We start from the raw sequence: 23,127 nt of genomic DNA, 5'->3' as shown, positions 1-23,127 counted from the left end.
GATGTTACTGTTTTTCCTCTAGACTTATCTTTTTTCTATTCAAGGTCTTTGAGTTTTTTCTTCTTGGAATCTTTGGTAATTTCAGTTTTTTCATCTCTTATTTTCCATTTCACTCACTTCCTCACTCTAGTTTCCTTCCCCTATTAGTGTGGTTTCCCTTAGAGGCTGGGCCTGGAATTATCTCAGCCTTCTTCCAGAATAGGTCCCTGTCCCTACTGACTTTTGGGTAGTTGGAACTGGCTGCTTCCTTCAGGAGCGGTACAGTGCTGCAAAGCTTCCATCCCCATCCCTTTATGTGGTGTTCTGTCTTGGTGACCTATCTTACTCTCTCTGTGCCACAGTTTTCTGGTCTGGCACTACCAGTTCAGAGCAATGAAGTACTGGTGCTTCTGGGTTGCCATTCCCATGGAGTTCCCAGCAGGCTTTTGCTCCCAAAGGGCTATTGCCAAGCTGGCTGGCTGTTTAGCCCAAAGCAAACTTTCTGCAGATGGGTTCTCCATAGCACTGGAAAGAGGGAGGGGTACCTATGAGTTTTAATATAAGCCTCTGACTAGTCCTTGGATCTACTAGTATGGTTTTCCTGCTGGTAGATCAGAAGAGGAAGCGGGGTTCTGAGTGAGCTCAGGGTCAGTGATGTCAGTTCCTGGGTTTTAAGTTTTCTTCTAGTCCTACTCCTTCAACTTTTTTCTTCTTCCTTCCTTCCATCTAGATTTAGCATCTAAGATGCTGAAACTTAAGAGACAAGAAATTCTTTTAGAGAAGTGTGAGAGATTGTGGGGACTGGAGAAAATGTCTGGTTTACTGTCTTGTTGCTCCCATGATCCAAAAGATTGAATGCCTATTGAAAAAATCCTCCTATGACTCATGATCAGTTTCTTCATTCTTTTTTTTTTTAATCCTTACCTTCAGTCTTGGAGTCAATACTGTGTATTGGCTGCAAGGCAGAAGAGTGGTAAGGGATGGGCAATGGGGGTTTAAGTGACTTGCTCAGGGTCACACAGCTAGGAAGTATCTGGGGTCAAATTTGAACCCAGGAATCTCCCCTCTCTAAGCTGGGCTCTCTATCCCCTGAGACACCAAGCGGCCCCTATTATTAAACTTTAAAGGTGGTTCTGCTGAGTCTGTTTCCTGGGATCTTATATTCTGGTGAGTAAACAAGAATTAGGTTCAAGTTACCTTTCAATCCAAAAAGCCAGCCACCTAGCTTCTCTGCTAGAAGAAATTGAGAAATCTCTTTGCCAGGAGTGCTGTCTACTCTCTCTCTAAAGGGGAGCGATTCTTTGTTCATTCCGTATAGCTTCATCAAGCACCAGTCTGACTCCTTCAATTTTAGGTGAGGAAGTGAGGTCCAGAGAGCTTAGGAAACTCTAGTACAGCACTTTCATTAGTACAAGAATGCCAAATCCATTGAGAACACACTCACTTCTCTTTCAGCTTCCTTAGCTGTAAAACGAGGGGGTTGGACTAATCGATCTAAATGCTCTTTAGTCCCTTTGAGCACTAACATTTTATGAGTCTTCAAGCAGATCTCTATACCAAGGAAATCACGGGTCTAGTCTGTATCCTATCAGGTGAAATAAAGAACAGGAAGACATATTTTCAACAAAGGAGCTTTCCACTGTTATTAAAGAGCTCCAGCAGAGAAAGGAATGATGAACTGGAGGGATTCCTTGTGAACTGGAACAACCTCCAGGAATTGATGCAGAGTGAAAGGGGCAGAACCAGGAGAACATTGTACACAGAGACTGATACATTGTGGCACAATCGAACATAATGGACTTCTCTACTAGCAGCAATGCAATGATCCAGGACAATTCCAAGATGCTATCTACATCCAGAGGAAGAACTGTGGGAGTAGAAACACAGAAGAAAAGCAGGTGTTTGATCACACGGCCTCTTTTTTTTGCAGCGGAGAGGTGGCTGGCAGCAGCTTGCTGAGTGTTGTGAATCTTAAAAATTCTCAGACCCTACTTCAGAACACTTGGTTAAGACCATTCCCCATTTTAGACAATGAAGGGAATTAGTCAGGAATGTGAGAACTCTACTCCACCCATACTTAAGCATACTTTAGGAAAAGATAAAGTTGTAAACTCCTTAGTGAACAATGAAGGTACTTAACTCATACTTATAGTGAGGCAAAAGCTCTTAGACAAGGTCTATTTTTAGATCTAATACAGAAAGGTGCTAAGTACCTATGAAGGTCAAATTAATCACTAAAAGGTCAAGCAACTTGCAAACTTGCAAGGGGCAAAGAGGTGTGAACTTACTCAGAAGTTTTAGTCTACCCAGAGAAGTTGAGAACTAAAGAAGGTGTGAATTAAGAATGGTCAGTCCCGTGAAAACGTCTACTGTGATTGGTAGATGTGAGAACTTACGGGAGGTGACATAGGGGAAAATTCTCTTTAAAAGGAGGTCAGACAGAGGAAAGACTCTGAGCGAATACTCTGATGCAAATACTAACAACATGGCAATGGGTTCAAGTCAAGAACACATATGATACCAGTGGAATCACGTGTCAGCCACGGGGGGTGGGAGGGAGGAAAGGAAAATGATCTTTGTCTTTAATGAAAAATGCATGGAAATGATCAAATAAAATACTATAAAATTAAAAAAAAAAAAGGTCAGAAAAGGCCTCTGAAAATTCAGTTTGCCAAAGCTGAATTGGAGTTTGGACTAGTTGGAGTAGCTGGGTCTCTCTGAACACTAGAATCTTGCTTGGGACAAATCTTGTGGTGAGTGAATTAAAGACTGACTGATCTCTCTTAGAGCTTGGGCCCAGCCCTTCTCTCATTGTTTCCTCTTACTCTCTCTCTCTCTTTCATTAATTCCTTATTTGTATTAAAATCTCCATAAAAACCCAGCTGACTTGGGTATATTTCATATTTGGGAATTTTCCCCTGGTGACCACTTTATATTTGATTTAACTCAAGACAATGTCTTGAAACCATATTTCCGCGGTCACAGTTTAAGGCAACACACTCTTTTATCTGTCAAAGTTTATGCCAACCACTCTTTTAATTATAACAGCGTGCTAAGCGTTCCGGCATCTTGGCATGGCGGCAGCTATTGTCCGGTTTGGCGGCGAGTTTTCCTTGATACTATACTGGGAGAAGCTGAGTAGCCTAGTTCAGGTGAGGCATCTTACTGAGCTCTATCAGAGTTTAGGCTGATTCTTTCTCCTTTACCTTCCAAACACTACCCTCTTAGAAAGCCACTAATCTTCAGAGACCTTGTGGTGGAGGACTTTGAACTCCCCCTGGCACAGGCCAGGCAGGAGAAATCCTACACCCTTTCCCCCTCCCTTCTTAATTCCTTTCTTCTATATTAATTAAACCACCATAAATTTACTAGCTGACTTGGGTATTTTATTTGGGATATTTAGATTAGGTCACAACCCTAAAATTATCCTTACACTTGCCCAGGGTCACCCAGTTGGGAAGTGTCTGAGGTCAGACTTGAACCTCGATCCTCTTTACTCTAGACCTGGTGCTCTATCCATTGCACTACCTGCCTGCTGCTTGGGGCCGTTACTATTGATATGTTATCGTGTATTTTAACTTGTAAGTTGGAAAACTGAAAAGTGAGGGTGAGAAATAGAACTTATTGCTGTAGACGTGGGATATGCATTCCTGAGGAACCTTATCAGTGAGCAGAAGGCGACTGACCAGTAGCTCCCTACAATGAAGGGGGCCAGCAGACACGCGGTGATCTTAGGGGCACCCACACACTCGGTGCTTTCTTCTCTGGTTCCAAGTAGCCGCCTGGCCAATGAGCAAACGTTCCAGACAAACTGAAAAGAAACACATAACACACCACCAGCATTTAATAGCCTGAGGCCCGACGTGTAAAACAGCCACAAAAGTAACACAGACGTCCAGAGGTTCTCTTTACAGCTGTAATAGGATCTCGAGTGGGTTTTCCTAGGTCTTATGATCTCACGGTCACATCAAACAGAGTATGGACAGAGAAGCATTCCGGGCGGCTCCGTCGTCACGAGAAAGGAGGCTCGTGGGGGCCGCTTCCGAGGCCTGTTTTCTCCCAGCAGAGAGCCTGAACGCTCAAAGCGCAAGCTGAAGGGTCCACTCGGAGAGACATCGCGCTCAGCCCGGGCTCTTCAGGGCTTTCACCCCGCGCGCGCGCAGGAAGCGGCTTCAGCACCGACGACTCCCACGAGCCCCCGCGGGTGCCTCGACAGGGCTGTCACAGGCCGAGCGTTGTTTTCTGTACGCTTTATTTCGTTCTGCCCGTGAAGGGTGTAACGTACGCGCGTCTGAAGAGAAGCAGGGCCGTGACTGGCTGCGAGGCCCTGGCTGAGGGGAAATTCCGGACCGGACTCTCCCGAAGGGCGAAGTAGTCCCCCGGGCTCCCACCCTACGGCGCCCAGAGGGCCACAGGGGGCCCGAACCGGGAGGACCGACTGCCACACGTCCCTGGCATTCAATGACTAACATCTATGAAGCGCCCACTACAGCCGAGGCGCTGGACTCGGTGGGGTCGGGGCCGGAGATGGGGGCAGAGAAGGACGGGCAGAAGGCAACACATACACCGATGAAATGTACTACAAGGGAGAACACGATGGGGCGAAAGGAAGGGTCAGAAAAAGCACTCGAGGGGTTGCGAGGCCGTACAGTGGAGGTCCTGGGTTCAAGTCTGGCCTCAGACACTTCCTAGCGGGGTGACCCTGGACAAGTCACTTAGCCCCATTGCCTGGCCCTCCTTAGAACTGACGCGAAGACAGAAGATACAGAGTTTGGACTGCTGTAGGGTATCTGTGGGGGGAGAGAAGACCTTCAGCTTGCTGGTCAAGGGGACGGTGCCCCAAACTGGTCCATAAACCTGAGGATTCCAAGGGGCCAGGATGAGGGGGAAGCGCATGTCCGGGATGGGCCGCGTCTGAGGAGCAGCTCCTCCATTGGCTGGAAGGCGGCGCCTGTGAGGGGCCTCCCACGTGGCCATCCCTGCAGACAGGCTCCGGCCGTGCTCTCGGTCTGGCCAGCTGGGCAAAGAGGGGAAACGCACCACTGCAGAACAAGGAAGCCTGCGATTTCCGGCAGCCGCGGAAGCAGACGGCGACTCTGAATAGGGAAACGTCCCTCCTCTGGGGGCCACCGCGCGGGCGGCTTCCCCATCGGGGCTGCTATTCCGTCCTAACAAGAGACATCAGCCCAGCGTTCTTTGGAAAAGAGCCCAGGGACGAGTTCCTTCTGAAGGAAGGCGCGCTGAATCGGAGGCCGGAGAGGCGGGGCCCAGGCCAGAGGCGGGTTCCCATAGCAACCAATTCCGTGGATCCAGAAATCGGTGAAGATGGGGCGGGAAATAAATATCGAGCACGTTTCCACATAAAACAATTTCTGTCTAAGGGTTAGGAGAAACCTCGCATGTTCCAGTCCATCCCTTTATCGTACTCCTGGATTCTCTGCTTTAGGTGGGACAGTTTACTCTTCAGGTACTCACAGCGCTCCTTCTTCTCCAGAAAGGCGGGATCCTGGAAGAGACACAAAGCGTTTCACGGTGTAAACCTTAAAATTTCTTAAACTTATAAATGTTGGAAATTTCACCATTGGGAAATTTCATACTTGGAAAATTTCTTAGTGATAGTCTATTGGAATGTGAACCCCATTGACAAGGGAGGTTCCTCCTCCTCCCTTCTTAATATTACTTTAGGACAGAAACCTTTTGCTGAACAATGGAAAGGGCTTTGACCTATGCTTAAGCATAGAACAGGAAGTTCTTTGAGTCATGATTGATTTTAGAATTGATACAATAGAGATACTTGGAATGACAGAACCAAGTCTTGGAAATTGCAATCTCCACCCTACTCAGTCCTAACAGGATTTAGGAAGGGCTGCAGCACAGATCAAGATTTAATTATTTCAATCTCTACCCTACTCAGGGTAACAGGATTTAGGAAGGGCTGTAGCAAAGGATCAAGATTTAATTATTTGAGAATATGACCTTCAACAGACATGTGCAAAGCCACAGACCTCTGGGCGGTCCTGGGTTAAGCTAGAGCCACCATTGGCACAGGGAAGACATGGACAGTGATTGGTAGATGTGAGAACTGAGGGGAGGGAACTTGGATGGTTTCCTTAAAGATAGAGGCGTCTGAGGACTGAGGGGGGTGGTTGGAGAGTTTTGGCTCTGAGTGGTTGGAGAGGTGCTCTGAGAAGCTCGCTCTGAAGGAAGCTGGAGGTGGAGGCCCCTGAGACTGTTTCTCCATTTTGGTCACGTGAGTGATAGGGACTGATCTCTTTTCTTTGCCTCAGCTATCTAAGGGTTTGGGCCTTTTGGCCCAGCCTAAACAGAAGGGGTATTTAAGCCCTATTCCCTTCTCTCCCCTTTCTCTCTCCCTCTCTCTATCTCTAATTCCTGTCTTCCTCCTGTTTGTAATTAAACTCTATAAAAGGCTGACGGCTGACTTGAGTTTTCATTTAGGAATTACTTAGCTGAATTCCTTGGCGACCTTAAATTAATATATATCAGTCTTTTAAAGTGATTTCCTTGTCACAAAGGTCAGACACCCGCCCGGCTTCCTCGAGGCGAGGGACGACAGCAGCCAAATGCCACCATCGCATGGCGGGCAGAAAAGCCCTTCCGGGTCCGACTGCCCCTAACACAGGCCAGTTTCTGCCCGGGACTGTTTGGCATCAGCCTCTTCTAAAGACGGAGATCCAATGGGGAGAACAGAGAATCGGGGGGCGGGAGGCCTGGGTGGAGGCCCCGGTTTTGCTTGGTTATGACTGTGGACAAGTCATTAGCCCCCTTGATTCCGCGTTTCTTCATCAGCGGAATACGGATCCCGGCCCTCTCCTGGGGAGACTATGGAGGGAGCCCCGAATGAATAGGACGACGATTCGACTTCTAAATAAAGACACAAAGAAGAGCTAAAAAGAGCCCACGAAGCTTCCCTGTGCTGTACTATGAGATCAAGCAGGACAGAGGAGGAGGGTCCGAGCACCAGGGCGCTCATCTTTTTCCCAGTTCTATAGTCCTTCCCTTCCTTCTGGCCCCTCAGCGACGTGGGAGGTGCTGGGTTCGGATCTGCCCTCAGACCGTTCCCAGCTGGGTAGCCAGGCACGTCCCTTAAACCTCACGGCCCCCCCCTCCCTTTTGCCGCAGGACCAACACGTGCTACTGACTCTAAGACTGAAGTGAAAGGTCTAAGGGCTGTGAAGGCGGAAGCACGCAGAACCCACTCTCTACTGGCCCAGCGAGAAGGGAACCAAAGGGAAGCAGCAGCTTCCAGGGGCACTCAAGCTCCTCGCTCCTGCTCTGGAGTCCGGCGGCACCTCGCCAGAGGTCCTCTGGAGCGGCAGGACGCTCAGGCTCGCGTGGGCGCCGGCCCTGCACCTCCCCCCCCCCCCCCCCCCCCCGTCTGGTTCTAAGGACTCGGGCGCCCGGCGCGCGGCCGCTGCTTGCTTGGAAAGCCAAGCCAGGGGGGCATTCGGGGCGCTGAAACCACAGCGGCGGCCACTCACAGATCTACTCACATGCTTTTTCTTCTGAAATTCTTGGAGGATTTTTGAAATTCTTTCATGTTCCTAAAAACAGAATTATAAGATTGAATAGGAGAACCGCTTCTTCTTGGCCCTTTTTTAACATTTAGGGTATTTTCCCATCGTTACAGGATTCGTGCTCTCCCCCCCCCCCCCGCCCCCAGCCCCACTGGGCTATGCGTGTATCCCTGCTCAAAGCCCATTTCCAGTAGAGCCGCCTTTCAACAGGAAACCCTAATCCTATCTTCATCCCACAATGTGCCCGGCCCCCTGCCCGGCCAGTGCCCAGCCCCCTGCCCGGCCTGTGCCCAGCCCCCGGCCAGTGCCCGGCCCCCTGCCCCCTGCCCGGCCCCTTGCCCAGCCAGTGCCCAGCCCCCGGCCAGTGCCCAGCCAGTTCCCAACCCCCTGCCCGGCCAGTGCCCAGCCCCCTGCCCGGCCCCCTGCCCAGCCCCCTGCCCAGCCCCCCACCCGGCCCCCTGCCCAGCCAGTGCCCGGCCCCCTGCCCAGCCCCCCGCCCGGCCCCCTGCCCAGCCCCCCGCCCGGCCCCCTGCCCAGCCAGTGCCCGGCCCCCTGCCCAGCCAGTGCCCAGCCCCCGGCCAGTGCCCAGCCCTCTGCCCGGCCCCCTGCCCGGCCCCCTGCCCAGCCCTCTGCCCGGCCCCCTGCCCAGCCCCCTGCCCGGCCCCCTGCCCAGCCCCCTGCCCGGGCGTGCCCAGCCCCCTGCCCGGCCCCCTGCATCGGCATCTGCTCCCGGTCTTGTCTCTGGGTGCGGCTAGACCAAGATCTTTCTTTTGCAGCTTACATCCTCATCATCCTCAAAGTTGGAAATTGGAATCAAAAACGCTTTAATCAGGGCTATAATGCAAGCACTGGAGGGACGTCCCCACCCCCACCGCATGACTCTGTCAGGTAAAACACCAAATTTGGAATCTTTTCTGCTACAAGGTCTCAGAGAAGAGCCGCTCCTGGCCTCTGGGGCGGGCGGTCTAGGTAGACGCGCCCCCGGTAGGCTGCCACGTTTAAGCTCTCCTGTCAGACTCGACTGTAGTTGTTAGACAGAGACGCCGCCACCACTCAGTGCAGCAACAAATGTTGCCCTACGGAGCCATGCGTTTGGCATTTCACACGTGATCTCTGGTGCAAAATGCTCTCCACATCCCTGAACCCTCCGACGAGGCCTTCTTTCCTCTTCAGTAAAGCGCCCATGTGGAGATCCTCTTCTGTGCACACGATGGCCAGCCGGGATCACTTTTCAAACTTCAGTGGCATTAGGAGGCAGCTGGATGGTTCAGGGGGCAAAGCAACAGGCCTGATGGAGGAAGGTCCTGGGTTCAAATCTAGACTCGGCCAATGGCTCACTTTGGCTCCTGGGTAGGTCTCTTAACCTTGCTGGTTTGGCCCCTGCTCCTGTCTTCACTGTTCCTGAGACAGCAAGTAAGGATTTAAAAAGCCCCCTCAGTGTTCCCCAGTTCTGCCTCTCAGGGGCTGACCGTTAGGACGGAATGTGCACGCCTCTAGCCACCATGGGCGATCTGCAGCCTACCTTGTGTGGCTGCTCACAGAATACTTGTTGCCCTCCCCCCTTTCTGCTCAGCTCCTCCTGGCCGGCTTCCTTCAGCGTGCCTGACGTCGGCTCTGTCTCTCACATCTGGTGGTGATCTGGGAAGACACTGCACCCCCTGAGCTCCTCCTGCGGGCACCAGCACTGTCCCACTTCTGAATGCCTGGCGGAGGCCGGGCTCCTTTCCGAGAGTCATTTCCCAGGGAAGTATCTCGCCCTCCGGAGCTCCATGCTCCTGGCACAGCCTTGAGATCAGGCCTTCATGCCCCACCCCAGGTGTCAGTGTACAATGTTTGTGGGGTCAAAGACATGCACAGGGCTGCTCCGGAGCCCACCAAAGGAAGCGTTATTGGAGGATCCCCCCAGAGGGCCGCTAGGTGGCCCCACAATGCCTGGAGACAGGAAGCCTCATCTTGAGTTCAAATCCAGTCTCAGACACTTCCTGGGGGTGTGACCCTGGGCAAGTCACTTCACTGTAGTATCTGTCTCCATTTACAGAAGGAAATGGTGAACCAATATTTTTGTCAAGAAAAGTCCAAATGAGGTCACAGAAAGGACTGAAGATGACTAACAACTCCCAAGAAGGTAGGGGTAAAGCGTGATCTCCACCAGCAAGTGTAGATGCCCACGAGGAAATGAAGGCCCTAATGAAGTACTAAGTAACTTAAAAAGTCCATGGATCTATTGTTTGCTTGGCGGAAGAGCCTCCAAAATGAGAGCATTTCCTTAATATGATTCTTTCTGCTCTTGTAGAAGAATTCCCGCCTTTCCCGCCTAGCCAATACAGACATAATCAAGAACTACCCGTGCCTGCAGGGCTCTGTCTAGTCTTAGCTGCTGCAAAAGCCTCTGAGCCTCCCCGGGAGTGTAAAGCGGTCTAATCCCATGTTACTGAGGTAGTGGTCAGCCCTACACAGGATCCAGGAGCTTTTGTCCGCCAAACTGCTTAAAAAGAAAAGAAAAAAGGATTCTTTGGCCTTAACAAAACGGCCCTCCGTGGTCTGCTCCTTTCTGAACCTCCTTCTTCTCTTCCGTGTATCTTTTTTAACCCAAGAGCAGGAAGGGCGAGGCAGTGGGGGTTGAAGGATTTACGTAGGGCCGCGTGGCTAGAGAGGGCTGGAGGCTAGATTTGAACCCAGGCCGTCCCGTCTCTAGCTCCGCTCTCGATGCACCCTCCTTTGGACTCTGAAAAGACTTCCCTGATTGTTCTTCTTTTTGTGTCGGCGATCGTCACTAACTCCATACTATTTCCCACTTCTGCAGACATTATATAGTCATGGAGCAGAGCCTCAGCCTCTGCTTTCAGTCTTTGTCCAGCTCCACGATGGAGCCCTCCTCCCCTCTCTGTCACACACGCCAGTCCTGTCTGGTGTTCTCTCATTACCGCCGAAACAAGAATGCCTCATCTTGGCCCACAATCAGGTTAGGAACAACCACGTTCCCAATTGGCCTCGACCTATCCTGGGCCCAAGCCCGGTGGGGAGGCTGCTCAGGAGGCTGTACCTACACAAAGGGACGCCACACTACTTCTGCGCCCCTGGAAGGCAGCCCTGCTCCTTCCCGCTTCACAATTCCTACTTGGCTTGAAGGACTCAGCTCCAACATCACCTCCTACGCGAGCCCTTTCCTCCTCCTCCTCCCCTTTCCTTCTCCTTCTCCCCTTTCTTCCTCTTCCTCCTCTTTCCTTCTCCTCCTCCCCTTTCCTCCTCCTTCTCCCCATTCCTCCCCCTTCTCCCCTTTCCTTCTCCTTCTCCCCTTTCCTCCTCCTCCTCCCCTTTCCTCCTCTTTCTCCCCTTTTCTCCTCCTCCTCCCCATTCCTCCTCCTTCTCCCCTTTTCTCCTCCTCCTCCCCATTCCTCCTCCTTCTCCCCTTTTCTCCTCCTCCTCCCCATTCCTCCTCCTTCTCCCCTTTTCTCCTCCTCCTCCCCATTCCTCCTCTTTCTCCCCCTTTTCTCCTCCTTCTCTCCACTGGTACTTTTCCCCAAACTCCATCTTCTGGCACTCACTTTCCACACTTTTGAAGTTTTCTTCTCTAGTAGAACCTAAACTCTGCCAGGGCAGGGCTGTTTCCTTCCAGTCTTTGTGGCCCTGGGACAAAGCACAGTCCCTGACCCAAAGGAGGCATCAAATAAATGCTAGTTGACTGCTTGGATCATTCACTGCCCTCTGAATCTACACTGTCTTATCTTGGCATCTGTTTGGAGAATTCCCGGTGACCAGACGGCTCACTCATTGCCCACCCAATTCCCATCAACTGCGATCTTTAAGGTCCAGCCTATATGTTGCACCTTAAGATCTCTTTAAACCTTTTGGCTTCACCCACAAATGAGCGTGATCTTCTCTCTCTCTCTCTCTCTCTCTCTCTCTCTCTCTCTCTCTCTCTCTCTCTCTCTCTCTCTCTCTCCCCCTCTCTCCCTCTCTCCCTCCCTTCCTCTCTCCCTCCCTCCCTCTCTCTCTGTCTCTGTCTCTCTCCCCCTCTCCCTCTCTCTCTCTCCCTCTCTCTGTCTCTCTCTCTATCTCTCTCTCTGTCTCTCTCTCTCTCTCTCTCCCTCTCTCTCCTCTCTCTCTCTCTCAGTTCTCACATGACTGCGTTTCCTTCTCATGGACGTATTAGATTTTATTTTTTACACAGTCATGTGGGGACAAGTTTTCTCTCTCCCCCTGTGGACCATCAGCTGCTTATTCTTTGTATCTCACACAGTGCCAGCAGGGGTAGAATACTTTGAATGCTGGAATATTCTTGCAATTTAATTAAATACAAAATTGAATGTGAATTAAGTTGGATAATTTTATGATAAAAACATTAGAACAGACTTGACTTTGCGGCTGATCTTGCCATGGACCTTACAATGTAGTCTGGAGACCGATCTGGACCACGAACCCCCTAAAATTCAAGACTTTCTTAAACCTCAGAGGACGGAACTAGACGTGGTACGTTCTAAGTGTGATTTGAATACACTGTTAAACCCATCTTCTAGGTTGGCATCAATACTGTGTAAGGGCGAGGCCATCCAAGTGAAATGACTTGTCCAGGGTGGCACAGGCCACAATCACCAGTTTCCTCTTCAGAGCACCATGGATCGTCTCTCCCCCCGCCAAAGTAATAGCGTGTGACCTATCACAAATGGCGGGCCGTCGAATCTCCCTCCTATGCAGAAAGAGGTCCTTACTTACCTGTCTGCTCTCTGAGTGATGGGGCAATTTGCTCATCACCGCATCTAGCTCGTCAAACTTCCTGAGGACCGCCTGGACTTCCGCAGACAGCTCTTTATACTCGGAAAACTGGTCTTGGAACACAGCTTTATAGCGTTCTCGTTCGTCGTCTGACTGAATGGCGGGGTACTTCCTAAAGGGAAAAAGCAAACACGAATACGTAAACTGACAAGAAGACACATTAAGACTGTAGGTCTGGCCTGTGCGTTGAAAATGGCTATTTCTGTATCTTAAACCCAGAGATAATGAATATCTAAATCAGGAAAAAATTGTGGAGAAGAAAAGGAAACCCCCCCAATGGAAAGTAGCACAATTCTAATGAAAGAAATCCTTCGTACGTTCAGAAAGTGTACTCACGCTACATAATCTGGCATCACTATGGGCTTGGGAATGTGTCCTGATGGGATATGTCCGCTGAGCAGTTCAGGCTTTATTTTTGTTGCTCTCAATTCTTTAACTTCTGAGTCTCTTGGTCTCTCATCACTAGTAGGCGTTTCATGCTGAAATTAAGATGATAAAAAGTGCTTTCTTTAAAGAAAAGAGCACTGAAGGCAGAAAACATTTTCAGCAGAAAACTTAAAGGAAAGGCAGAGGGGGAAAAGTTATGCTACATCACTCACTTAGCAACTAAGTTCATTTGCCTGAGAACAGAATCTGGAGTATTGTTAACACAGACTTATATACGTTAAATTTAGTGAGACTTCATTGGGCCAGAAACCATCCACTCTCTACCAATAACTATGGTGGTAGAGGGGGTGGACGTCGTAGCTAATCTTTAAAAGTGTGTAAGATTTCTATCTTGCCTACCGCCAAAACGATCTGAGGTAGTTTCCAAGATTAAACATGAAAATGACAGAGTACATGGTCCCGGGCCTTGAGACGTGACTACGTTATCTAGATGCAAAAAAATGACTCGTCACCGGTCAAAGAGGGTATGTGTTGGATTATGTACAGCTTCTGTCTTCTGAGGGAAGGACACATAACAATAGAATTGGGGGAATTTGGGTTCAAATGTGACCTCAGACACTTTCTACCTGGGTGACCCTGGGCAAGTCCCTTAATTCTGTTAGTCTCACTCTTGCCCCTCTTGTCTTAAGAGTTCTTACTAAGACAGAAAGTAAAGGTTTAAAAAAGAGAAATGTAACAAGACGCTGGATAGTAAGCATTTATGTGTTATAAAACAATGTTGGGACTCTCTAGGTCAAAATGATGGCTCCGTTAACGTGTTGAAATGGAATGGAGGCATGTGACTGTGAGAAGGCGACACGGTGGCTGTAGATGGGACCAGGATAAGAGTGGGTGAGGACAGGACAGACTCTTCCCCCATCCAAAGCAGACTGATGATGATGGCTTAGTACTAGAGTTTGAAGGGCCAAGTGGGGTGTTTTATTAATGGTGCATTTAGAAAAAGAATACGACGGGATGAAATGATCTTGGCTGGCAAAATTAGTTTGATGTAAAATAACAATAATGGCTGGGACTTAGATAATGCTTTAAGATTTGCAAAATGCTTTACACACATTATCTTATTGATCTCACAACAGAATCCATCTTAAAATGAGAAAACTCTGGCTGAGTTTAACTGCTGAATAATGGCTGAAAAAAGAAGCTTCCATTTGAAACAAAAGGAGCTTTTTAAAAAAATTTAATTAGATAATTTAGAATATTTTTCCATGGTTACAAGACTCATGTTCTTTCCCAAATGTGTCACTGATCAAGACCCATTTCCATATTATTAATTTTTGCACCTGGGTGATCCTTTAGAGCCCACTTTCCCAGTCATATCCCTTCGACCCATGTGATAGAGCAGTTGTTTTTCTTCTGTGTTTCCGCTCCCACAGTTCTTCCTCTGGATGTGGATAGCATCTTTCTCACAGGTCCCTCTGAATAGCTCTGGATCACTGCATAGCTGCTAGTAGAGATGTCTGTTACATTCGACTGTGCCTCTGTGTACACTGTTCTCCAAAGGAGTTTTTAATCTAGAGCGAATGACGACTTTGACAGATTTTCTGGGTCCCTGACAAGGAAGGCTGAACCCAAGGAAACTGTCAAGAACAGACAGAGGCCAAGGGCAGCAATGGAGGGAGCAGGGACATTAGGGAGCAGTTGGAGCTGAGGTTCGCTTTTTAAGCTCCTTCCGCCTGGTGTCTTGGAATCATTACTAAGGAAGAAGAGCAGGAAGGGCCAGGCCATGACTTGCCCAGGGTCACACAGCTAGGAAGCGGCTGTATCATCTGACCCCAGGGCTTGGTTTCTAGGCCGGGGCTCTATCTCCTGGGCAATTTGGCTCCCCCTTAGAATGGGAGCCGCAGATCTAGAAGGCAGCTTTTCAAAAACACAATTTGCTAACTGTGTCCATAGAATCGATTTCCTTTGTGTGTGTTTTACTCATTTGAAGAACATTATTCTGAGAAGGGGCGCAAAGCTTTCACTGGGCTGACTGCCAGGAGCTCTTGATGGCGTGCAGTCTGTGCTATTGCTAGCTGCGTGTGACTATACCAAGAGAGTCGCTGGCAAACTCGAGTGCTAGAAGGACAAACAGCCGAGTCAGGGGGAGAACAGCTGCCCTCCTGCCCTCCGCTGCCCCCTCTCCGGGGTGGTGGAGGGGCCTGGAAAGCCCTGCCTGAGCCGGGCTCTCCTCTGGTCACCAGGTCTGGCACTGCCTCCTGGGGCCTCAGCCTGCCATTATATCAGAAAACGATGATCAAAAATGGCTTCTATGGGTAACTGAAAAAAAAAAGGGGGATTTGTGTTGGGTCTGGATCCACGATAACGAGTGTTTTTAGAAAAATCCTCCATTATTAAAGAGATGGTTCTCCAGCAAGCAGAAGAAGATTTGAAGATTAACAGGAACCGGGAGGGGTTCATGACAGACAAAAATGGTTCCCTTTTCACATGAGGTCTCTGGATTGTTAGTCTGGAGAATATTTAGTCACGGGATTGCAACAAGACATCTGACCAGGTCGAATGAAACTGATCCAGCCCCGTCCTCGGAGGAAATGGCCTCACAGTTAAACACATAGCGGGTATGGGCAAACACTTCCATCACTGTGAGAATAGGAGCGTATATTCTATATGTTGGTGATGGAATACTATTGTGTTCAAAGGAATGATTAACTGGAGGGATTCCATGTGAACTGGGAGGACCTCCAGGAAGTGATGCAGAGCGAGAGGAGCAGAACCAGGAGAACACTGTACACAGAGACGGATACATTGTAGCACAATTGAATGTAACGGACTTCTCCATTAGTGGCAATGCAGTGATCCTGAACAATCTGCAGGGATCTAACAAACACTATCCACAAGCAGAGGATAAACTGTGGGAGTAAAAACACCGAGGAAAAGCAACTGCTTGACTACAGGGGTGGAGGGGATACGACTGAGGAGAGACTCTAAATGAACACTCTAATGCAAAGACGAACTAAGGAAATGGGTTCAGAGCAAGGACACATGTGATACCCAGACGAATCAGGAGTCAGCTAGGGGAAGGGTCGGGGTGGGGGGGAAGAAAATGATGTTTCCAAGGAATAACAAATAAAATGTTTTAAAAACTAAAAAAATAAAAACCGAGTATATATTCTGTACTGTATATAAGTACTTCCATCACCGTGAGAATACGAGTGCATCTTCTATACTACATATAAGCATACACATATAAGCTTTGGTCTTTGCCACGCAGGAGATGCCTTTTTAAAAGAGGCATCGTAGAAGTTCCCCAGCTCCCGCCACACAGCGACATGAAAGCGAACTTACCGTTGTCCTTTTAGATGGAAAGCAGGGCTCGCCGATCTGAAAACAAAAGAGCAACAGTCAATTTCCACATAAGCCGTTCTCTAAGACACTCTGAATGGCGGCGCTTGACGTTCAGTTACTCACACTGGGCTCGCCGAGGCAAGCTCAAGCGAGACGGACCCCTGCTGGCTGCGCCCCGACCAGAGCGCCACAAGTTAGTACGACTGTGTTGCATCTTATTCACTGCTTTCCAACCGAATTCCGAGTTGCCGCTTCTGGACCAGGAGGAGAGAGTAGCGGCTCCTGACCGAGCCCATGGAGGCTCTGCTGCGGACTGCTTTAAAAGGCACCCACGAGGCGCAAGCGCGGAGTCCTAGGGCCACCCACCCAGAGGCAGAGTCTGCGCACAAAGCACTGGCCCTCCGTCGGGGGCGGAGGCCAGGCAGGGCACAGCTCCACCGAGGGGGGCCAAGGCAGGGTACGGCCCACTCAGGAACACGAGCAGAGTGGACGTGGGAAGGCTAAACACTAGACAGAGGGCGCCAGGAGCCCAGCAGCCGCGAGCTGCGGAGAGCTGAGCCAAGTGAGTGAAGGAGGGCGGCCTCCAGTTCCCTGGAGTGGCGGTGGGGAGGGGCAGCCCAGACGCCTCGGGCAGGCTGGCTGGTCCTTGCCGGTTCAGTTGGCCAGCAATGTGAGTAGGCGAAGCAGCAACTCCCGGCGGGCCCTTTCTGGCCTGGGAGCTCTTCTTCCTGGCTGAGGAGGACACTGGGAGGGGCAGCGCGACTCCCTCGGGCTGAGGCTGCGCGCTGACCCCGCGACCCCGGGCTCCTCTTTCCGGTTTAAGGCCAGTGGATTCTCTGGGGACGCCGACACCGGTTCAGAGCCTCCACAAGGGCTCCATTGCACGTGACAACCGTTCCTGCCTTAGGCCTGGGCAGGGGAGCTTCCTGGCCCCTTGAGGGAAGCGCTGAGTCGGCGAGTGAGGATGCTGGCAGGCCGCCGCCCCGCAGGGTCACTGCAGGTCACTCCGGATCTCTGCGCGAGGCTGGCTAGCTTCCGTGACCACGGAGAGCTGGGCTGTCTGACCGGCGGGAGCCCGACAGCCCTAAAAACTCCAGGCCTTTCCTTGCCCGCAGCAACGCAAACGTGAGCGGTTGTTTCATCGCTTAAGTCGCGCCCGGCTCTCTGTGACCCCACTTGGGGCGTTCTGGGCAAGAGTACGACCATGATTTGCCGCTTCCTTCTCCGGCCCCTCTGACAGAGGGGGAAACTGAGGCAAAACAGGGTTAGGCGACGTGCGCAGGACATCCGACCAGGACGTGTCTGAGGCCAGCCTGGCCGACTCCCGCCTGGGCAGCTCCGCCCCCAAAGCTGCTACAGCATGCGTGTCCGAGCCTCCAAGAGTGCGGGGTTGGAGAGTCCTTCCCCGGCTGTTCGGAGACGCGGATGGCCGCTGCGCCAAGCCTCTGTGTGACCTTGGGCAAGTCACTGCTCTCTGTGTTTGTCTCCAAGACCGGATTTTTGCCTTCTGGATGTGGGTGCCAAGATAAAGCGCAAGGGGGGGGGGTGTGAGCGCCAGCCCCCCAGCAACTCGCACCGGCCCTCGTGCGCCCTGCACGGCGGCTCCTGCTCAACCTGACCCTGTTCCTTTAGACGCCTGGGGAAGGCGCGAATCGCAGGTGTCCCTCTCCTCGACGCCTTCCACTGGCACCGGAAAGCCCTCTAAACACGCCTCCAAACACACCCCAAAGCGCCCATCACGGTTCTGCCCTGGTCCGCTTTGGTCATTCACTTCATTTTCTGTTAAAAAAAGGCCCCGATGGCCAAGCAGGTACTTTCTTGATGTCTGATAATGAACGCAGGTAGTTGAATGACTTTTTGTTAACCCTCCCCTTCCGGCTTGGAGTCAGTCCTGTGCATTGGCTCCAAGGCAGAGAGCGGTCAGGGCAAGGCCATGGGGGTCAAGTGACTTGCCCAGGGTCACCCCGCTGGGAAGGGTCTGAGGCCAGATTAGAACCCAGGACCTCCCGCCTCTAGGCCTGGCTCTCCCTCCACGGAGCCCCCCCCCAATGATTTTAAAAGAACGTATTTCAGACTTGGCAGCTGCCATTTTGTTTCCGTAAATAAACCGTTTCATGAAATTTTAGCTGTCCAACAACTCAGCGCCTCACGGCACTTCTGCAGAATGTGACGGACATCAAGGAACAAAAGGAGAATCTTCTGAATGTGAATTAGCTGTCGGTTCATAGATTCAAACCTGGCAGAAATCTCCAGGACGACAGTCAAGTTAGCCACCTCACTGCACCTCAAACATCGACACATCATGATTCAGAAGACAAACCACGTATTCAGGACTGTTGGGGGCAGCCGGGTGGCTCCGTGGAGGGAGAGCCAGGCCTAGAGGCGGGAGGCCTGGATTCAAATCTGACCTCAGACCCTTCCCAGCGGGGTGACCCTGGGCAAGTCACTAGTCCCCCACGGCCTCGCCCTTAGCGCTCTTCTGCCTTGGAGCAACACACAGGATTGATTGTAAGGCGGAAGGTGAGGGTTAAACACGTGGGACTGTTTATGGAAAGCTCAAAGACAAGCCAAAGACTTACCCCTGGCTGCTCGGCGTACTCTCGGTGCCTCCGGGCGGCTTCGTGCCGCCACAACTTCAGGCAAACGACGGCACCGATGAGATACACGATCATGGTGACGAACAGGAAGATCATGGCCGCGATCTGCCCTCCTTCGACTCGGCAGAAGGAGGCGTTCAGGGGCGTGTTGAACAGAGGGTAATAGCAGAGGCCGCCCCGATTGGTGTCGTTGACGTAGACGATGGCGGCGGCCATGTACAAGACGAAGAGGGCGACGTTGATCCCGAACTCGGTCAGAGGCCACCAGCCGGCGTCCAGGAGGATGGTGCGGTAATACATGGACATGCCCAGAACGAGGAGGATGACGGTGACCACCCAGGCGAGGCCGGCCACGACGAGCACGAAGGGGGTCTTGGGGCCGCTGTAGTAGTAGCCTCCGTAGGCGCCGCCCAGGCCCCCCGCGGCACCCATGGCGTAGGGCTGCGAGTATCCGAACAGGTTGTACCACTCGTTGTCCTTGTGTATGTAGGCCGTGACGCACGCGAACACGCCAGCGCCCAAGAGCAGCTCCACGACCCCCAGGAGCCGGAGCAGGCCGGCCCAGGACTTCATGTACGAGTACCTCTGGTGGTACTCCTCCACCTTCTCGCTGTACGTCAGCGCTGTGGGCGTGGGCCGCCCCAGAGAGCCGTACAGGTCCGGAGGCAGGAAGGCGTCCGCTTCTCTCCGGGGCTCTCGGGACGGATCTTCGGTGGACCTTCCTGGGGAGGCTGGCGGGGAGCACTCAACGCCGTCGGAGATATACCTCACCTCAGACAAGGGCTGGTCCCACTCTGGGTCATTTCTCCTCCCCTTGAAGAAGTTCTTCCAAGAGTCCGGAACAAACCTCCTGACGGGCTTGATGTCTGGGGCCAGAGCCGGTTCTTCTGGGTCACTGGAGTTCAAGTCGGGCCCAAACGGTGGCTGTAAGGGGAGAGGTGGAGGCGGCAGAGGATCCGCACTCACGGCTAACTCACTGTCTCGAAGGCTCTGCAGCGTACCATCTCGATAGGAGGAGTCGTAAGTCTTCCCCAGGTTCCTGGATCTCGCAGGCACGGAGCCATTGGACGACATTTGTGATTCTCACGCCTATTTCAGAAAATTAAAGTCACACATTATGCAGTGATGCTCTCCTTTGGCGTATCCCTTTCTCGTACACAAGCGGTAGCCATAATTCTAAACCGAGTTTCTAATCATCAGAACTGCCTGTTTAAGCAATGCTAGGAAACAGAGACAACCCCAGATGCAAATTTAATGTCCAAATGTTAAAACTAGTTCTAAATTCCAAAATATAACGACATATTTATTTGCATCCTTGTTCTCTGTAAATTAGATTTAAAAAGCCCTCTGTACACATTATTGTAAAAAATGAAAAGCTATTTCAGATAAAAGCTTTAAATACTATTTTAATAAGAAACCACAAATAAACTTCTGTTCTCAGATGGTGAAACAAGATGTTGAGAGTATGATTCTATCAGTAATTTGATGAGTCAGGAAACAATACTCTTTTCAAGTGGCTCACATTTCCTTCAGACCAAATTGGGAGGCTATTCTTAGTACAAGGAATCAATTTTGTCTTAATTAAGAAAGTTCATTAGGGGAACTCCTCGAAAAAAAAAAAAACCTAGGTTGAAAATAATAGCATAAATGGTCAGTATAAAACAGGAAAGAGAAATATTTGACAATATGGATTTTCAAAACTGAATCCTTGATAAAACACCTCAAAATAAAATGGTCATAACTAAAAAGCATTAAAAAAAGCACTTCAATCAAAATCATACAATTAAAAAAATATAAACCTTGTTCCCTATCCTGAAGTTCAGAACAATGGGGCTGTGTTTAACCTGGGAAAAGGGAGTATAACTCCAAAAGTGCTTTACTTTAATAACTTTTGGGTGATCTTCAAGAATAGACCTTTTGCTCTATTTAAACCGGAAAATGCATTTCAGGAATCAACTGGAAGAATTCATAAAATCAGCACTTAAGTTCCTTGTTTGCAAGATGCCATAAAAGTTATGAAGTGGAGGGAGCTAGGTGGCCCAGTAGATTGAGAGCAAGGTCTGGAGACAAGAGGTTCTGGGTTCAAAATGTGACCCTGAATACGTCCTAGCTGTGTGACCCTGGGCAAGTCACCTAACCTCCATTGCCTAGTCTTTTCTGCTCTGCCTTGGAATCAATACTTAGTATCCATTCTAAGGCAGAAGTTATGGTGTTTTTTTTTTAATTATAAAGTGAATTATTTAATTTATTTTTTGCTTTGCCCAAAGGAAGCTTTATTTTTAAAAAAATTAATTAAATAAGAATATTTTTCCATGGTTACATGATTCATGTTCTTTCCCTCCCCTGTCTCGGGGCTTATGATCAATTCCAAAGTGGATTATTTTAAATACATTTCTTGATTGCAATTAATCATCTGAATCCTCAGAATAAGGAAATAGTTTGCCGAAATAATACCTAGGATAAGAGATTTCAGTTTTCCCCATCTCAAGTATCAAGTGAGTTCTTTGGGAATGCATAAAAGACACATTGCTCCATTAGCTGCTATACAATTCACAAAGGTTAAAGAAAAGGCCATTAATCATTTTACACTGCCAGTGATTGAATTTGCTGTTATGCTGCCCCTAAACCAAAGGGGTTACTACTCAATTCCACCTAGTACCGGTGCCTGGTCAATAACGCCCTAATAGAATTAATACTACAAAGCCTTGAAGCTCTAGGGTTTAACTTCCTCATCTGACAGGAGGAAAAGTGAAGCCCAGAGATGAGAAGGAGCGGTCTGACATCACTGACAGGAAGAGAACTGTGGAACAGTGAATTAAACCATCAATCCGTCTATTTCATGATAGTAGCTAGTGGAGAGCTCCTTCATTTCTTAAATGTGTGGACTCCATTTACTTCCTAAGGACTCCCAACAACTGATTCCATTCAGGTGGGCTCAAGGACGACTGCAGGGTTCCAGTTGCAAAGTTTTTAAGGTTTGGATTCAAGCTTGCAGCTGAGTGTTTTTAAAAACAGGTTCAGCATCCAGGAGCAGGTGGGCTTGTTTCCTGGCCTTTGTTTGGTTCTCCAAGTGTTCGGGTCTCCTCAGAACGGACAATTGGTTTAAGTGGATCTCACAAGGCAGCCTGCCTCCGTCCCCTCAAATGGCAAAGACAGATCCAGACTTCAGTCAGTTTAAATATAGCCAGAGAATGTGCGGGGCCGGGACGGTCCAATGGATCTACAACTTTGGTCAGGGAACAATCAAAGCCTTTTAGGGATCTGCTGGCTCAAAACGATGCGTTTTTAGAATTATTATGTAATAATAACAAAACTGAGCCCCTTTAATGACTAAAACTCTAAAAATTGCACAGCGATAGTCTACATGAAAGCGTTTGGGGAGCCAAAAAGTCCATTCTCTTTTGTGCGGCTGAGGAACTGGAAGCCCCAGAGAAGTCAAGTGACTGGCTTAAGGTCATACATCTCAGACCCCGACAGACTTGGAGCCCAGATCCTGAGCCCATTACATCATGCTGCTTCTATTCCAAACAAATAACTGAGCCTGAACACCTGTAGTCAGCATTCCTGAGCAGGTCTGCCCTCAGGCAGCCTCATTTCTGAACCACTGCGATCAGCCATACTTAGTCCAGCTCCTTCCTCCCCCTAATCTGGAGCAGCGGGTCTCGGGGCTCCGGGGGGGGGAGGGGGGGGCGCGTTAACCTACACTTGAAAGTGACTATTAACCATTTAGGGGCCGGGTTTTTGCCGCTGGGAGGCGGTGCTGCCCCGGACCGACCCTTCTTAGCTGGAGGGGGGCCGGAGTCAAGCTGGAAGCCCCGTCCTTGTCCACTCCAAGTTAGGGAGCTGCCGGTTCCCAGGGGAGTGTTTCGTGTCCTGCCCCTGCCCTCTCCGGGCCGGGCGCGCGGGTGCTTAGGAGTGGCTCCTTTGGTTCAGGGTCTCTCAGAGACCTCCGGAAGCTGCCACCGCCCCTCGGCTTCCCCCGCCTCTCCACTTACCGCGCCGGTGGCTCCGTAGCGGGACAGCGGCGACAGGGGGTGGAAAGCGACAATCCCGGGTTCGAGGCTGGGCCAGCCCAGCACACACCTGGTTCCCTCCCCCGCCCGCGTGCGTCCCCTCCCCGCGGCTTTAGGGTGCTCCAGGGTCACGTGGCCCGCCCGCCACTCTCACCACGCCCTAATAGGAAACTCACCTGTGCTGGCTGGGAACCAGAAACTCCAGGCAAGGCTCCCGGGGCGGGGCCAGGAGAGTTGACGTCCTCCGCCTCCGGGCCGGAAGTGCCCTGGGCGCAGGTGGGGGGTGGTCCAGCCCAACTCCCAGGGTTATCCCCCTAGGCCTGCCCACTCCCGGGCAAAAAGGCTCCAGGAAACAGTTCACAAAGAGGGCGTGGGGGGAAGGCGTCCCCTGGGTTGGCAGGGGAGAATGAAAGGACAGGAACGGACCCACCCCGCTCCAAACCGCCCAGGGGAAGCCAAAGGGCAGAGATCTTGGAGGGGCGGGCCAGGAACCACTGC

The 23,127-nt window shown here is 50.7% G+C and overlaps 1 protein-coding gene across 3 annotated transcripts; it reads right to left on the bottom strand.

Moving 5' to 3' along the window:
• Positions 1-3,791: 3,791 nt before the first annotated feature.
• On the bottom strand, positions 3,792-23,039 carry MARVELD2 (MARVEL domain containing 2). Of its 3 annotated transcripts, none has more exons than XM_056824937.1 (7): positions 22,806-23,039; positions 18,599-19,705; positions 16,020-16,055; positions 12,624-12,766; positions 12,228-12,399; positions 7,491-7,541; positions 3,792-5,485 (listed from the first exon to the last, which is right to left on the bottom strand). In XM_056824937.1, exons 2-7 carry the CDS (start codon positions 19,688-19,690, stop codon positions 5,363-5,365), a joined length of 1,617 nt encoding a protein of 538 aa, XP_056680915.1. In that variant the 5' UTR covers positions 19,691-19,705; positions 22,806-23,039; the 3' UTR covers positions 3,792-5,362. The 3 variants fall into 3 exon arrangements, with proteins under 3 accessions (XP_056680915.1, XP_056680916.1, XP_056680917.1); XM_056824938.1 differs by lacking the exon at positions 22,806-23,039 and adding an exon at positions 22,612-22,747; XM_056824939.1 differs by lacking the exon at positions 22,806-23,039 and having other exon boundaries at positions 18,599-20,210.
• Between the last annotated feature and the right edge of the window lie 88 nt (positions 23,040-23,127).

Source organism: Monodelphis domestica, chromosome 3 (assembly GCF_027887165.1).
Source record: "Monodelphis domestica isolate mMonDom1 chromosome 3, mMonDom1.pri, whole genome shotgun sequence".
In the NCBI taxonomy this organism is placed as follows: domain Eukaryota; kingdom Metazoa; phylum Chordata; class Mammalia; order Didelphimorphia; family Didelphidae; genus Monodelphis; species Monodelphis domestica.
Note: the sequence above shows the minus strand (reverse complement) of the source record. Positions and strands in the feature narration are given on the sequence as shown.